Genomic DNA, 16,960 nt, shown 5'->3' with positions numbered 1-16,960 from the left:
AGTCCCCAAACTCCTCCACCTGCCCGCCTGGCAGCCCACCTGCTCTGCCTACCCGCTGTCCTGTCTGCCTCGCCCTACCTACCTGCCTGCCCAGCCCCAACCCCTCCGGCCTGGCCCCAGTCCTTCCACTCCAGCCACCATTAAAACACCCACTGAGTTTTATTGATTGTGTCTGGTGTCGTGCGCTTGGTCCCACTCGCGGCTCCCCCAATAACAATATGTTCTACAAATGGATAAAATAACTTCTTCACCAAGATTTCACTTTTAGGTAGTCTGTCTGAGAAATCAGAAAATTGTGCATCACAGCTATATACCATATTTTAAAACAAAATGCATACTTTCCTCGCTTATTGACAATTACGCCAGAAGATGGGCATCTAGAACACATCCATCTATATCTTCACGACAAATTCTACATTTTGTAGAAAGTACACAGTGCTCAGTCATATCGATTTGCACTCTTCCTTCAATTACCATAAAGCAGTGTTCTTGTTTCCCTAATTGTCTCTCTTCAGTGTTGCCATGTTCTGTTGAAAACATTACCAGACCTATAGTTGGGCTCAAATTAGTAATTGTGTTGGACATTTTAGCTGAAACCTGGAATTCCTGCCCTGCTTGAACTAGGGCTGGCATGGTTATTAGAATATTCAAAATAAAGTTAGTTTGAGTACTTGTGTGATTATTCATAACATTGAACATAATTATTCCTTAAAAGCTTTATCCTAATCACAATTAAAATACTAAACAATAATTTTTACGTATGAGGATGTACCATGACATTTTTACTTGTAAAATAAATAAATAAATAAACAGGTTTACAAACGTGATGGAAAGTTGTACTCTTTTTGCTCACTCTGATCTTTTGGTGTTGTTCAATAAAAAGAAAAGGGTTTGAGTAATTTCCTTCATTTGTGTCAGTAACGATCAGAGGTATGCCAGATCCCCATATAGGTGAACAATAAATTGCTTATTGTTCAAATGAACGATTAAATTTAATGACTCAAGTCATTAACGAGTCTTTTCAACTTAAGCAAAGGCTCAGTGGTAGGTTCTGTAAAGCTGTGTCTATCATATAACTTAATCAATACATGGGATTGATTACTTCGTCCTGTGTCCAATTATCAGTCCTAAAGGTGTCTTTTTGTTCTTGACTTCACCTTACAGATTGGTCTATGTTTCTCGCGCTGAGTTGGAGGACAGCATATGAATACAATCAGAGATTTTGTAGAACTCAGCTGCCAGCCGTTGTAATGAATGAAATAAGCATTCAAATGAACGATAAAATGAACAACAGTTGTTCACAAGTCTTTTTAACAAAACCTCTGTGTATGTTTTGATATAAATGTGTGTATTATTTTTTGCAACCTTTATGTAGACCAAAGGAATTTGATGTGCCATATGTTAACACATCAAATACATACATGTTTATAAACTAATAGGGCACAGTAAACTGTTGAAAACACAGACAACAAAAAAACAATACGCACACAAATCATAACATACAAACACATGAAAATTGTTTCTAACATCCCTTTCAATTGCCCTACAGGGACCACTTCATTAAGTTTAAAATGATCTTGGAGGTGCAGAAAAACGAAAAGCTGATCTACCTAACTCAGTGGAGATTAAAGGGATCTCTAGAGTTAAACATTCCTGAGATTCTGTCTGATAGTTTGTATTTCTGTAAGTCAGCAGAAAAGTAATGTATGGTGGTAATGTATGCTGGTGGGCCTTATGCACAAATCTACGTAATATCAAAGAGGTCCAACCTACTTTCTGATATAGAGAGCAATGATGTGTACTACAACAATCAAGTATCGTATTGAGTATTGTTTTAGAATTTACATTTAAGTATTAAATATTTCAATACAAGACCTGCTAATAGTATAATTGTCACACAGAACTGCTCTCAGTAAGGGTTATAATCAGTATCATAACAACAATAGTCCACATGAGCTTTCAAAATATTTCATGTTGCTTATAACTGCAAAATGCAGAAAAATGTCACACCATAGTTTCCTTACTTTACATAATTTAAGATTTTTTATATTAGGAATGTCTGGTTCTGGGTAAATTACCCCTTTAAACTCTTTCAAAAAAATCTGCTTATAAATACTAACTCTAACAATCCTGGAATACCAACTCTGTCCCTCTTTTAGTCCTCTCTCTCTCCCCCCCTCTCTCACTCTGCCCTGATTAAAATAGAGGTCCAAGTTCCAGACATGGAAAATATAAAACTGCATATACAGACATCACACATTTTTCACCAGCGTCATGCATTTGCAGTGTCATCAGCCAGTATTTTCCTCATTGACTTTACCCTTCAGTTATGTACAAGGCTGTCACAGTGATACCATTGAGCCATGAGCCAAAATCACATAGGCAACAGTACACACAAGTCATTTAATGAAGTCAAATGCAGAACTTGGACAGAATACTCCACATCCTTGAGCACATACTTGTGAGAGTCAAACTGCATATACACCAAATGGCAACTAGCGAAGACCAAGAATGAGGAACAGGGACACTAGTAACCCTTGGCCAGATGCTGGTATCTCCCTCCCTCTTCCCCCTCGTGCCTGCACCTACTCACACAGGTCCTAGCATGCTGCCACACACCTTAGACTGCAGGCTACTGTTTTTAATTTCTCTGTTAAAGGAGTCTGTGCCCCACCCCCCCCCTTATTTTACCGTGGAAAATGAGTGTCTGACTGTCAAGCTCTATAATTTTTCTCAAAGTCTTACACATTTATTTTAAAGGGCTTTATTGACAAGGGGAAACTCTTTCTGTCGAAACTTGACTTTTTCCTCTTTCTAACTCTGAAAACCACTCAGCATTCTTTTTGTGCTGAGTCATCATGCCTAAGTATCTCCGGAATATTTTTTTAAGGTCTCTCTGGCATCATGGAGTCTGTCCACTTGAAAGGGACTGAATAGCAAAAGCAGCATTCCAGCTCCTGAAACAATCTGGGGGTGTGACTGGCACTCAGTATGCCCTTATTTGGACCATTGAATCATCTCTCCTTTTTGCATTTGTTTAGATTCCTTTTACAGGTCGAAACGTATCCTCCCTGTTAGGCTAAGGAGGAGGCATAACTGTTGTAGAAGAACCCCATCCGTAGCGGGTGGAAGATTAAAAAAAAACACTCCCCATTCTCTCTCTTTGTTGTCCAGACATGTCTGTTGTCCAGACTCTTTCTTCAGACTATATGTCATGGGTATAAACCTGGTCTCAAAAGGGGTTTGGTAACCTACATCCAGGGCGGGCGCTGTGGTCGCGGGCGGTGGGTGGGCGGGCGGGCGGGCGGGCGCTGTGGTCGCGGGCGGTGGGTGGGCGGGCGGGCGCTGTGGTCGCGGGCGGTGGGTGGGCGGGCGGGCGCTGTGGTCGCGGGCGGTGGGTGGGCGGGCGGGCGGGCGCTGTGGTCGCGGGCGGTGGGCGGGCGGGCGGGCGGGCGCTGTGGTCGCGGGCGGTGGGTGGGTGGGTGGGTGGGCGGGCGGGCGCTGTGGTCGCGGGCGGTGGGTGGGCGGGCGGGCGCTGTGGTCGCGGGCGGTGGGCGGGCGGGCGCTGTGGTCGCGGGCGGTGGGTGGGCGGGCGGGCGCTGTGGTCGCGGGCGGTGGGTGGGCGGGCGGGCGCTGTGGTCGCGGGCGGTGGGTGGGCGGGCGGGCGGGCGGGCGCTGTGGTCGCGGGCGGTGGGTGGGCGGGCGGGCGCTGTGGTCGCGGGTGGTGGGTGGGCACTGTGGTCGCGGGTGGTGGGTGGGCACTGTGGTCGCGAATGGTGGGTGGGCACTGTGGTCGTGGGTAGGCATTTCTGCAACAGACTTTCAGTCCAATGGTGGCGAGTTTGATTCCAGTGAGAGGCATTTTTGGTTAGGGAATTATGATGTTGTAGACAGGTGTTTTTCTGTTTTTCAAAGTTTACCTTCATCCTAACCCAAACCTTAGTACCGTGATGTCTAACCTTAAACCTAAGTTAACCTTAACTGTAAATGTTATTCGTAACAAGGCGTTTCTCATATATAGTTGATTTTCTTAAGATCCAACAATAGCGAAAAGTTAAGAAGAAACGTAATAGCGAGTCATTAAGGACCAATAGCAATGGGTTTATGATGAAAGCAACCGTTATTGCACCAATTGATGTTCATACTGAACCTAATCGTGGTTAACAAAATAGTTCCATACAAATGTCATTTTTGTTAGGTACAGTTGCTACAATTAAATACAAATGGCAATACCTTGAGTCAGGTGCAAATAATTCAAATTTAAAAAGCATAATACCAGTGAAAATAAACCAGATTGACATGATCAAATTTCTGTACAAATATAGGAGAAATATACATGGATCTAAAGTTGTATTTGTCACCACAGTATCTCAGTCTACTGACCAGTTAAAGCTCAGAGCCTCCTATAATATTTGGCTAGCTACTGGTTACACGCAGTCTACGGTTATTTGGTTACATGCAGTCTATTAATAATTACATTTGTTAAAGCCTACAATTGAATAAAATATGCTGCTTTTTCCTTTTCTCTTTCAAGGTTGTGGCTCTTAATATCTGATTGTTCATTATTAACACACATATAGTATGGGAGATTCAAAACCATAAATAGTGTTGCGTTTGATCTAAAATCAATGATCATTCTATTCAAGTCAATCATCATCTCTTTAAGGTTTTGTTAAATGTTCATTAATGTTACAGCATAAAGTAAACTAAATGTGAGCCTTCTGGTTACACAAATGAGCTTTCAGGCTTAATAAAATGTAATGAATGAATAGCCAAGGACATCCTTTTGCACTGGCCTCACTTTGCTGGGGGTACAGGTCTGCTGAATGACAAAGCAATCAGTTTGGGGAACCCATTGTGTTTTCAATGTTTTGCTTGCATGCTTTGCATTATGCTTCTGTGGCATTCATTTGACACACCGGTTTTTAGTAGATATACCAGTAACTCAAGTAGTTGGATGCAATTCCATTACAAGCTTCTTGACAGTTTCCATACCTGAGTTAAGGTGGGAAATCCTGGTGAATTTTGGTATGCTGGTTCTCCGCACTGAACCCAAGTGGAAACACATCATGACAAGATCAAGAGACCTATAAGAGGCCCTCTGAAGAAAGACACTTGTTGCTTATGAGTCTAGAACAAGTCACAAAGCCATTTCCAACCAATCTGATGTGTGTAATACCACTGTCCAACAGATCATCTCTAAATAGAGGAAATCCCAGACTACACAGGACTGGTGTCCTACCAAAAACAGGCAAAGAGCTGATCAAAAGAGGCTTATATACTGTATGTCTCTCAGAGCCCCAGGATAACATCTAGGGATCTACAGGTATCTCTTGCCACAGTCAGACAACATGGTTGGCAAAAAAGCAACACAGCCTTTGAGCAGAAGAACCTCATATCAACCGTAAAGCATGAGGTGGTGTAATTATGGTTCGGGGCTGCTTGCTGCCTCAGGGCCGGGCCAACTTGCCATTGTGAAGCCATCTGTCAAAAAGCTAAACAAAACATGGATCTTGCAACAGGAAAACACTAGATCAAGGAAAGCTAAAACAGAATGGTTCAAAAATTCTATATTTTTTGTAAACATATACCCCTCCTAGACATATCACATTTACATAAGCATTCCTCAGTACTTTGAAGCACCTTTGGCAGTGATTTCAGCCTTGAGTATTTTATAGCTTGACACACCCAATTCTTCATTTGTTCTCTGCAGATCCTCTCAAGCTCCATCAGGTTGGATGGAGAACATTGTTGCACAGCCATTTTCTGGTTTCTCCAGAGATTTTTGATCAAGTTCCAGTCACTCAAGGACATTAACAAACACAAGTCACTCCTGCATTATCTTGGTTGTATGCTTATGGTCATTCTCCTATTGGAAGGTGAACCTTGGCCCCAGTCGAAGGTCTTGAGCGCTCTGGAGCAATCTGTATGTTACTCTATTCATATTCCCTTGATCCTCACTAGTCTCACAATCAATGCATGGATACACTGCTAATGAATTGTAATAAATTCTCTACTGTGAAAGGGCTGACGTTGATTTACCCAGTTCAACAAGAGATATTCCTTTCAAATAAATGATTACCATTATGATTTAATGGATTTATTGTAATACATTATGGTAAAAACAAAATATATTTACTGCCAGACGCAGAGTGAGTCACAGATGTCTGTCACAATGAATCATCCAGCTGCCATTAAAAAAAGACTGATGCATTTCTTGTTGGACAGTTTACAGTCTGACAAAGAAAATGGCCTGAAAGTCTCAGCTGATTATAAGCTGTAGGTTAAACTCAGAATGTACAGTAATGTGAAAAAGTTCCCCACCCCCTGGAAAGTTGAACACAGAACATTGTTGACAGGCAAATGTAACCTTTTTAACCTGTAGTTTAACAAATAACACTGAAAGATGATACTTTCCAATTATTTAGGAAACCAATACCAACAGAAATGCAATTATATTGTGCAGGAAAAGTAAGTACACACCTAGCTTCAATAGCTGGTGTTGCCCTGTTTTATGGCTGAAATAACTTAAGGACGAGTTTCCCGCAACTTTATGCTCTTTTTGGCCTCTAGGTGTAAAGGCGGCACGGTCGAGCCAAAACAGGTCCCTGAAAGTTGCGTACTATGCCATGTGTGTATCCATGTTAGCACTCTCTGTCTTCCTCTGCTGTGAATACATGTTACACAGGGTTTTCCTCTGACCTGTGACCTCACTGGACGTCACTGTGCAGGCATGGGCCAAACCTGTTTTTTAAGTAACAAACCTTTTTCAAATGAATGGGCAAGTTGTGGGCGGGCGCTGTGGTCGCGGGCGGTGGGTGGGCGGGCGGGCGCTGTGGTCGCGGGTGGTGGGTGGGCACTGTGGTCGCGGGTGGTGGGTGGGCACTGTGGTCGCGAATGGTGGGTGGGCACTGTGGTCGTGGGTAGGCATTTCTGCAACAGACTTTCAGTCCAATGGTGGCGAGTTTGATTCCAGTGAGAGGCATTTTTGGTTAGGGAATTATGATGTTGTAGACAGGTGTTTTTCTGTTTTTCAAAGTTTACCTTCATCCTAACCCAAACCTTAGTACCGTGATGTCTAACCTTAAACCTAAGTTAACCTTAACTGTAAATGTTATTCGTAACAAGGCGTTTCTCATATATAGTTGATTTTCTTAAGATCCAACAATAGCGAAAAGTTAAGAAGAAACGTAATAGCGAGTCATTAAGGACCAATAGCAATGGGTTTATGATGAAAGCAACCGTTATTGCACCAATTGATGTTCATACTGAACCTAATCGTGGTTAACAAAATAGTTCCATACAAATGTCATTTTTGTTAGGTACAGTTGCTACAATTAAATACAAATGGCAATACCTTGAGTCAGGTGCAAATAATTCAAATTTAAAAAGCATAATACCAGTGAAAATAAACCAGATTGACATGATCAAATTTCTGTACAAATATAGGAGAAATATACATGGATCTAAAGTTGTATTTGTCACCACAGTATCTCAGTCTACTGACCAGTTAAAGCTCAGAGCCTCCTATAATATTTGGCTAGCTACTGGTTACACGCAGTCTACGGTTATTTGGTTACATGCAGTCTATTAATAATTACATTTGTTAAAGCCTACAATTGAATAAAATATGCTGCTTTTTCCTTTTCTCTTTCAAGGTTGTGGCTCTTAATATCTGATTGTTCATTATTAACACACATATAGTATGGGAGATTCAAAACCATAAATAGTGTTGCGTTTGATCTAAAATCAATGATCATTCTATTCAAGTCAATCATCATCTCTTTAAGGTTTTGTTAAATGTTCATTAATGTTACAGCATAAAGTAAACTAAATGTGAGCCTTCTGGTTACACAAATGAGCTTTCAGGCTTAATAAAATGTAATGAATGAATAGCCAAGGACATCCTTTTGCACTGGCCTCACTTTGCTGGGGGTACAGGTCTGCTGAATGACAAAGCAATCAGTTTGGGGAACCCATTGTGTTTTCAATGTTTTGCTTGCATGCTTTGCATTATGCTTCTGTGGCATTCATTTGACACACCGGTTTTTAGTAGATATACCAGTAACTCAAGTAGTTGGATGCAATTCCATTACAAGCTTCTTGACAGTTTCCATACCTGAGTTAAGGTGGGAAATCCTGGTGAATTTTGGTATGCTGGTTCTCCGCACTGAACCCAAGTGGAAACACATCATGACAAGATCAAGAGACCTATAAGAGGCCCTCTGAAGAAAGACACTTGTTGCTTATGAGTCTAGAACAAGTCACAAAGCCATTTCCAACCAATCTGATGTGTGTAATACCACTGTCCAACAGATCATCTCTAAATAGAGGAAATCCCAGACTACACAGGACTGGTGTCCTACCAAAAACAGGCAAAGAGCTGATCAAAAGAGGCTTATATACTGTATGTCTCTCAGAGCCCCAGGATAACATCTAGGGATCTACAGGTATCTCTTGCCACAGTCAGACAACATGGTTGGCAAAAAAGCAACACAGCCTTTGAGCAGAAGAACCTCATATCAACCGTAAAGCATGAGGTGGTGTAATTATGGTTCGGGGCTGCTTGCTGCCTCAGGGCCGGGCCAACTTGCCATTGTGAAGCCATCTGTCAAAAAGCTAAACAAAACATGGATCTTGCAACAGGAAAACACTAGATCAAGGAAAGCTAAAACAGAATGGTTCAAAAATTCTATATTTTTTGTAAACATATACCCCTCCTAGACATATCACATTTACATAAGCATTCCTCAGTACTTTGAAGCACCTTTGGCAGTGATTTCAGCCTTGAGTATTTTATAGCTTGACACACCCAATTCTTCATTTGTTCTCTGCAGATCCTCTCAAGCTCCATCAGGTTGGATGGAGAACATTGTTGCACAGCCATTTTCTGGTTTCTCCAGAGATTTTTGATCAAGTTCCAGTCACTCAAGGACATTAACAAACACAAGTCACTCCTGCATTATCTTGGTTGTATGCTTATGGTCATTCTCCTATTGGAAGGTGAACCTTGGCCCCAGTCGAAGGTCTTGAGCGCTCTGGAGCAATCTGTATGTTACTCTATTCATATTCCCTTGATCCTCACTAGTCTCACAATCAATGCATGGATACACTGCTAATGAATTGTAATAAATTCTCTACTGTGAAAGGGCTGACGTTGATTTACCCAGTTCAACAAGAGATATTCCTTTCAAATAAATGATTACCATTATGATTTAATGGATTTATTGTAATACATTATGGTAAAAACAAAATATATTTACTGCCAGACGCAGAGTGAGTCACAGATGTCTGTCACAATGAATCATCCAGCTGCCATTAAAAAAAGACTGATGCATTTCTTGTTGGACAGTTTACAGTCTGACAAAGAAAATGGCCTGAAAGTCTCAGCTGATTATAAGCTGTAGGTTAAACTCAGAATGTACAGTAATGTGAAAAAGTTCCCCACCCCCTGGAAAGTTGAACACAGAACATTGTTGACAGGCAAATGTAACCTTTTTAACCTGTAGTTTAACAAATAACACTGAAAGATGATACTTTCCAATTATTTAGGAAACCAATACCAACAGAAATGCAATTATATTGTGCAGGAAAAGTAAGTACACACCTAGCTTCAATAGCTGGTGTTGCCCTGTTTTATGGCTGAAATAACTTAAGGACGAGTTTCCCGCAACTTTATGCTCTTTTTGGCCTCTAGGTGTAAAGGCGGCACGGTCGAGCCAAAACAGGTCCCTGAAAGTTGCGTACTATGCCATGTGTGTATCCATGTTAGCACTCTCTGTCTTCCTCTGCTGTGAATACATGTTACACAGGGTTTTCCTCTGACCTGTGACCTCACTGGACGTCACTGTGCAGGCATGGGCCAAACCTGTTTTTTAAGTAACAAACCTTTTTCAAATGAATGGGCAAGTTCTTGATGGAATGAGATTGCTTCATGCTCTTACTAGAGGAACAGTGTCTGAAATTAACTTTTTGGCTCAACTGCTAAGGGGACTGGTAAATGAAAAAATCCACCAGCCAAGCATACTTTCTACCGGATAAAATAATAAATTGCGTTTGTGTCACATGCTCAATTTCAACACATTTCATTGAGATAATAAAGGTATTATGTTGAATACAAACGTTCCGATGACAAATTTGTTTTTTCGTCTTTTAACTTTAGCATACTGGCCACACACAGAACAACTCGTAACCACAGCCTGAGCATCATACTGTAGCCAGCCTCTTGAAACTCCATCTCCAAACCTCCATTTCTCATAAAACATTATTTTTCTATGTGATGCTACAAACATGTTTTTATGTATTGCAATAACATCATCCCTTTACACCAGTGTCTCTTCCTTGTCAACATTCGTAAAACATTATTTGACAATACTTTCTTAACATCATTCCCTAACAACCCTTTCCCTAATAAGTACTCCTCCTCAATTAACCATTCTCTAAAACGGTTCATGAATCGCCTCCCAGATTCATAACCCAATCCCTCTCCAAAGCTAATAAGCAAAAGCAAATTAACAACAATAACATTCAAAAATATCTACTTTAACTTACAGCACATTGAGAAATGGTTAGTGCGTTGTGTAACCCACAACAACGTTGCCTAGTCATAGTTACAGTTCCGTTGTCCTGTACGTTGGACATCAATAGCTACAAGTCTTCTTTATTAAAAAGGTTTAATTTGTGCTGTAAGCCACTCAGTGGTACAAATAATATAGAAATTACCTAAATAATTTTCAGTGAGTATGGACTGTTAGCCTACTATGAAGCGTGGAAGTGGCTTCAGTACTGTAGCTGGATAGGAAGGCAGGTGGCTAGCTAATATGCTATGCTACGATATATTACAATACAAAATTGCAGAAGAGTTTTTACGTTTATATGAGACTATTTTTTATTATTTTAAAATAAACAGCCACCATGTCATCCACATTAGAGCACACTTTTTGCTGTCGTAGCAAAATGGAGGCTTGCAAAAATTTGAAAACATCACTCTGGAATTTCATAGCTATATGAGGTACAGTAAGATAGCTATTTGACTACATACAGAAATAGTTGACTAATCGCAAAAAGTTGCAGAATGCATCTTTAATGTATGCATTTCTTGTACAGTATGGACTTTCAGTCTCCTACATTGACCGGTCTGAATTTTTTGCCATCTTTTCTTTACGGTACTGCTTCAACTGTGGCATGTATGTGGGTTTTCTTGCATGCATGGCCCACAGTATATTACAGTATGGAATTCACGGTCGACCCAATGATTGGAAGGACCTGAGGCAGCAAAGCAGCCCCAAACCAAAATGCCTCCATGCTTTACAGTTGGTATAAGGTTGTTCGGTTAAAAGGTAGTGTGTCTTTTTCCTCAAAAATTGTGTCTGGCATTGCAGTTAAAGGATATGCACAGCAAAATATGCACTTTTACTGAATTTAATGAACATTTGAACTAAGGCAGGTGTAATTAGTACAACGAAATTATGTACATTTTATATCATTGCTATGTCTGTAGATCCATCTGAAAAATACAATCACTTTATTTGAGTCTGGATCACCTTTTTTTATTCTATTTCCACTTCACTTCAAATACAATTATTGACCAATCAGGACTAAATTATTGCTTCATGTGTCAATTAATGTAATGCCTAATGTGTAAAGAAAATAAATAATAATAGTCATTATACTATCACGCGCATCTGAAATAGAACCCCGGTTCCAAGAAAGTTGAGACGCTGCATAAAATGCGTATAAAAACAGAATGCTATGAGGTGCAAATGATTTACATCTATATTTAATTGAAAATGTTAAATACAATATATCAAATGTTGAAACTGAAAAAAGTTTTATGTTTGAAAGAATACATGCCCATTTTGAATTTGATGCCAGCAACACGTTTCAAATAAGTTGGGACATAGGTACGTTTACCTCTGTGTTGCATCACCTCTGCTTTTAACAATACTCAAAGTGTTTGGGAACTGAGGAGTCCAGTTGCTGTAGTTTTGCATGTTGTCCCATTCTTGCTTGATACAGGATTTCAGATGCTCAACAGTTCGGGGTGTCCTTTGTCGTATTTTTTATTTCATAATGTGCCAAATGTTTTCAATGGGTGACACGTCTGGACTGCAGGCAGGCCAGTTTAGCACCCGGACTCTTTTACTACAGAGCCATGCTGCTGTAATACGTTCAGAATGTGGTTTGGCATTGTCTTGCTGAAATAAGCAAGGCCTTCCCTGAAAAATAGGTTGTCTGGATGGCAGCATATGTTGCTCCAAAACCTGTATATATTGTTCAGCATTCAGCATGGTGCCTTCACAGATGTGCAAGTCACCCACGCCATGTGCACTAATGCACACCCATACCATCACGGATGCTGGCTTTTGAACTGTGCGCTGATAAAAATCCAGGTGGTCCCTCTCTACTTCAGTCCAGAGGACGCGGTATCCATGATTCCCAAAAATAATTTTCACTTTGCCTCAGTCCATCTCGGGCCCAGAGAAGGTGGAGGTGGTTCAGGATCTTGTTTATGTATGGTTTCTTCTTTGCATTGTAGAGTTTTAACTTGCGTTTGTGGATACAGCCACGTACTGTGTTCATAGAAAACGGATTTCGGAAGTGTTCCTGAGCACATGCAGTGATTTCCACTACAGAAATGTATCTGTTTTTAATGCAGTGCCTTCTGAGGGCCCAAAGATCATGGCCATCTAATATTGGTTTTCGGCCTTTTCTCTTGCATAGAGATTTCTCTGGATTGTCTGAATCTTTTAATGATATTATGTACCATAGATAATGAGATCCCCAAACTATTTTACGTTGAGAAATTGTATTCTTAAATTGTGGCAATATTTACCCGCGCATTCTTTCACAGAGTGGTGAACCCATCCCCATCCTCACTTCTGACAGACCCACCCTCTCTGGAATGATCTAATACCCAATCATGTTAGAGACCTGTTACCATCTTACCTAATTAGATTAGTGTGATATTCCATCAAGTTTAGTTTTTTAGCATTACACAACTTTTCCAGTCTTTTTTTGCCTCTGTCCCCACTTTTTGAAACGTCTTACTGGCATCAAATTCAAAGTGGGAATATATTTTTCAAAAATTTCCCACTTTCAACATTTGATATGTTTTCTTGTTACTACTTTCCACTGAATTTGGTGTGTAAATGATTTGTACATCACGGCATTGTGTTTTTATTTACATTTTACGCAGCGTCCTAACGTTTTTTGGAAACAGGGTTGTATATGCCAGGGTGATAAGCGTAGTTTGTTAGCTATCCATTATGATTTTTTCAGTAAATGAAAGTTGAACACCATAGAACAAGTGATCAAGTCACAGACTGCTAAATCAGTGCAAAGAAAAGTGTACAATTGTCATTGTTTTCACGCTGGTTGTATTAAGGAACAAATACATTGATGTGTAATGCTTTTATTAGAGCAGTGAACATTTATATTGTAGCCTTGTGCCAGTCTGAAAAAAGTATTCCTCAGATTAATGTTTTTCTTTACCTTGCTCTTAGTATACTAAGCAAATATTTAACTCAATATGCAATAATTTCAAAGATTTAACTGTTCTACAGTTAAAGACAAGATAATCAATCAATTGTCTGAATTATTAGGCCATATTCTATGTACTTCACATAACTAGTAACACAGATGTGCCTATATGATAATGTCTGGGATCTGTTATTTCAGCTCATGAAATATTGGACCTTACACATTTCATATTTTGTAAAAAGCGACATCACATAGACTGTGAGATATGTTTGTTTTCTTTTGAATAACCATGAACTTTATGCATAGAATAATCAATTATCAAAATAATCGATAGCTGCAGCCCTATTTACCACAAACCCATACAGTAAATAACAAACCAGACCAAGAAGCCGGACCCTCTGATGTCAATCTCTAATGATATTCTGTTTTGGGACACCTGAAAAAAATATTTTTAATACATTTCTAGCATACACACTTGTGTCATGAATCAATATTGTAAGACTTTCTTTGCAAGTACTGGATACTTCTGGCGTGCCCTGCAAACTGTTTATCTAGCCCTTGGAGTAAATATGGAAAAATAGGGTATGGGTTTAATTTTCTCTCTCCTAATTGTGAGATGGCGGGAAACCCTGTTTTGAACAAAAGTATAACCCTGCCTTGCTCTAGTTCCGCTACAGTACAAGTAGGAGACTCAAAAAGTGACTTTGGGACTATGGCCATGTGGAGACCTCTAACTAAAAGGTTTGTTGTTTTGTTTTCTTTGGCACCTGTCACACAGATAAGGAATAGTCTTTTGCTACTGAATGTATACAGCATACAGCATCTTTTCCTTATCAACAAATACAGCAACAAGCACAATAAATGTCAATTGAACAAACAATCAAAAGCATAATATGTGGATTTAATCTTCTGCTTCTATAATGATATATGTTCCCTCTCAATTCCTATCATGGTTATGTATTTCCATATTTCTTCTGTAAGAGACAGGACAATTCCCATGGGTGTAAGGGCTTAGCTAAGTACACCAAACTGATCACCAACAGGTTCACAACAAAACAAAGTTTTGAAAACCAAAGTGACCAGTGACAGGTTCATTTCACTAGAAAGCCCTAGTTTACCATATGGCCTGGATTCAACTCAAGCCTATAGCTTTGCAGCTTTTAATAGCAATTTTTGACTTGCCCGACATATAAGGCCACAGCATTACTGTGCATGGTTATCTATGTGAACACTGCCTTTCATAGATGCAATGCCTATAATCTGTTTGAATCCAGGCCCTAGGATATGAAAACGCAGTGACAGATTAATCTTGGCTAATAATAAATAACTTGGTGAGCAGGTTGTGTAAAAACAAGAAACAGAAATACCTTGTGAATTGGCTAGATGGGCCCAGGTCATATACGAAGACCATTGTATATGAATCAGAATGAATAACATTCCAGAACTTGCCTAACCAACATGCCAGGTTTAAAAGCATGCAATTGCCAACTACACAGGCTACGACACGACGTGGAATTCGTAGACTCATGTTCCATGGTTTTCATTAGAATCTAGTCAACACCAGTCAAAACTGGCTCATTAAAATTCAAGAAAACTAAAAGGTGCTTTTCATATCCATTGATGGTTAAACATGTAGGGTTAACTGTGTGGAGAAGTTAGTATCCCGGTATAAAGAAAAGTCATTGTTTGGCAGGCTTTGGTCATAATTACTCATTTGTGACTGTGTTAACTATATAATGACGACCGTGCTCTAATGTTCGCAACAATTTGGTTCCGGGTACAGCCCTGGTTGGCCAACTCCCAGAGGGAAAATGTGACATGTATAACTACGTGGTGCTTTATGTCAGGTAATATACCAGGCATGAATATAGAGAGCCTACATACAGAGGGCATAACCACAGGGCAGTCCAATTTCCCACCAATGTATCCCTAATAAATATTGATTAGCCTGCACAATGGCACAAACATTCAAGTAAAGCTAAAAGTACCTAATGCCTCCAGGCCTATTCACTAGAATTAGGTCACTGTACAATATGTTTAACTAGCAACAGGCAACTGCCAAGAGGACAGACATTCATTTTCGTCAGACGACAGACACCGCTCGAGTTCCCACACAGAAGCGCTCCAAAATCCTACCAGCTACAGTGATACATTCTATCAAGGTGCTCTACACTGAAGCAAATTGACTCGCGGTTACTTTGACATGTTTAGTAGTCAAATCTAGTCTAGCTCACAAACAGCTCTAGAGTTTTCGGCGTTACAAAAAGTTAACTCGTGATATACTATAAACGATGAATAATTGAATAGTACACACAAACTATGTTCAATAGTAGCCAGGTCCCAAAACAAAATGAACACAATGAACAGACAGACCAGATTTGACCCGCTTTACCTCATTGTTAGGCGAGAGTGAAGATCCTCCCCGATGCAGTTTTTTTTTCTACTTCAGAGCTTAGCCCTGTGTTCAAAAGCAACAAATAAAATTAAAAAACGACGATATTGGCGAAATACACATATACCCACAAAGGGGTACGATCCACAAGCAGGATAAAGAAAAGCACACCTCGACGATTTCCTGGTTTCAGAGAGAGGGGGGTTGAAAGTGTGGATACAGTAGTGGAGCGGGCTTGTCAACTCCAATCAGTATCCGAGACTCATCTCTTCTTTAACAGCCTACCATACACGAACGAACAGGGCACAAACAGAAAAATTGGAGAGTACAAACTAGCATTTTTTTCTCAAAGTGGGAATAGTTCTTGGTCGATAATGCTGTGAATTGTCTCCAGACTTTCCTCCCAGTCGTCCCGGTTTGGGTAATTTCATTGGTGCAAATCCAACCCGCCGCCAGTTCTCTTCTCGAAGTAGGCTTTCATTCCAGTCATGCTCACCCCTCCCCTCTCTGTTTGGAAAATAAACACGCCTGTCTTTCTCTTGGGGTGTATCGACGTACAACTCCAATCTGGGTGTTTGAGACAGTTGGTGGGAACAGGGACACCCGGGCCCTGTTTAATTTGAATTATCAAATTAATAGGACACACAGCGCAAACTAAACAGCGAATTTCTTACGTGCAAGTTCCTGATCAACAATTCTAGAGAAATAAAATTAAATAGAGATATGTTTTCCGTGTTGGTGTAGGTGGTCAAACAGGCCAGGTGGTCAGTAATCTTTTGGCTTTCAGATTGCCTGTTTACTCTACAATAATTTCCTTTAGGGACAAGTCGATCTGGGGGGGGGGGGGGGGGGGGGGGGGTGTAGTAGAGGGGAGGGCATTGTGATTTATTTGGCTGGGTAAAAGCGGTTTTGCAGGTTTTCTAAATTTATTCCATCTTTCACCAGCCTTGTTTTATACTTCCTTATATTGGAGAGATTGGAAGAAACAGAAGTGAGTTCAATAACCTACGTTTTTTATTTGTGTACAAAGCAGTGTGTAGTCTTCGCTCTCAGCTGCTGCTGTCTTTCACAATTCCTATGGCCAGG

At 40.3% G+C, this 16,960-nt stretch overlaps 1 protein-coding gene across 3 annotated transcripts in view; it reads right to left on the bottom strand.

Annotated features, from left to right (window-relative positions):
• Positions 1 to 16,363, bottom strand: part of vaspb (vasodilator stimulated phosphoprotein b) — a 33,425-nt gene extending 17,062 nt beyond the window's left edge. For 2 of the 3 annotated variants that reach the window (XM_020050767.3, XM_029121753.2), the window contains exon 1: positions 15,875 to 16,363. In XM_020050767.3, the coding sequence (XP_019906326.3) occupies positions 15,875 to 15,879 (5 nt within the window). In that variant the 5' untranslated portion in view covers positions 15,880 to 16,363. The remainder of the gene's footprint in view (positions 1 to 15,874) is intronic. The other variant, XM_029121752.2, reaches the window with a different exon arrangement.
• Positions 16,364 to 16,960: the final 597 nt, after the last annotated feature.

This window comes from Esox lucius, chromosome 1 (genome assembly GCF_011004845.1).
Source record: "Esox lucius isolate fEsoLuc1 chromosome 1, fEsoLuc1.pri, whole genome shotgun sequence".
Classification (NCBI taxonomy): domain Eukaryota; kingdom Metazoa; phylum Chordata; class Actinopteri; order Esociformes; family Esocidae; genus Esox; species Esox lucius.
Note: the sequence above shows the minus strand (reverse complement) of the source record. Positions and strands in the feature narration are given on the sequence as shown.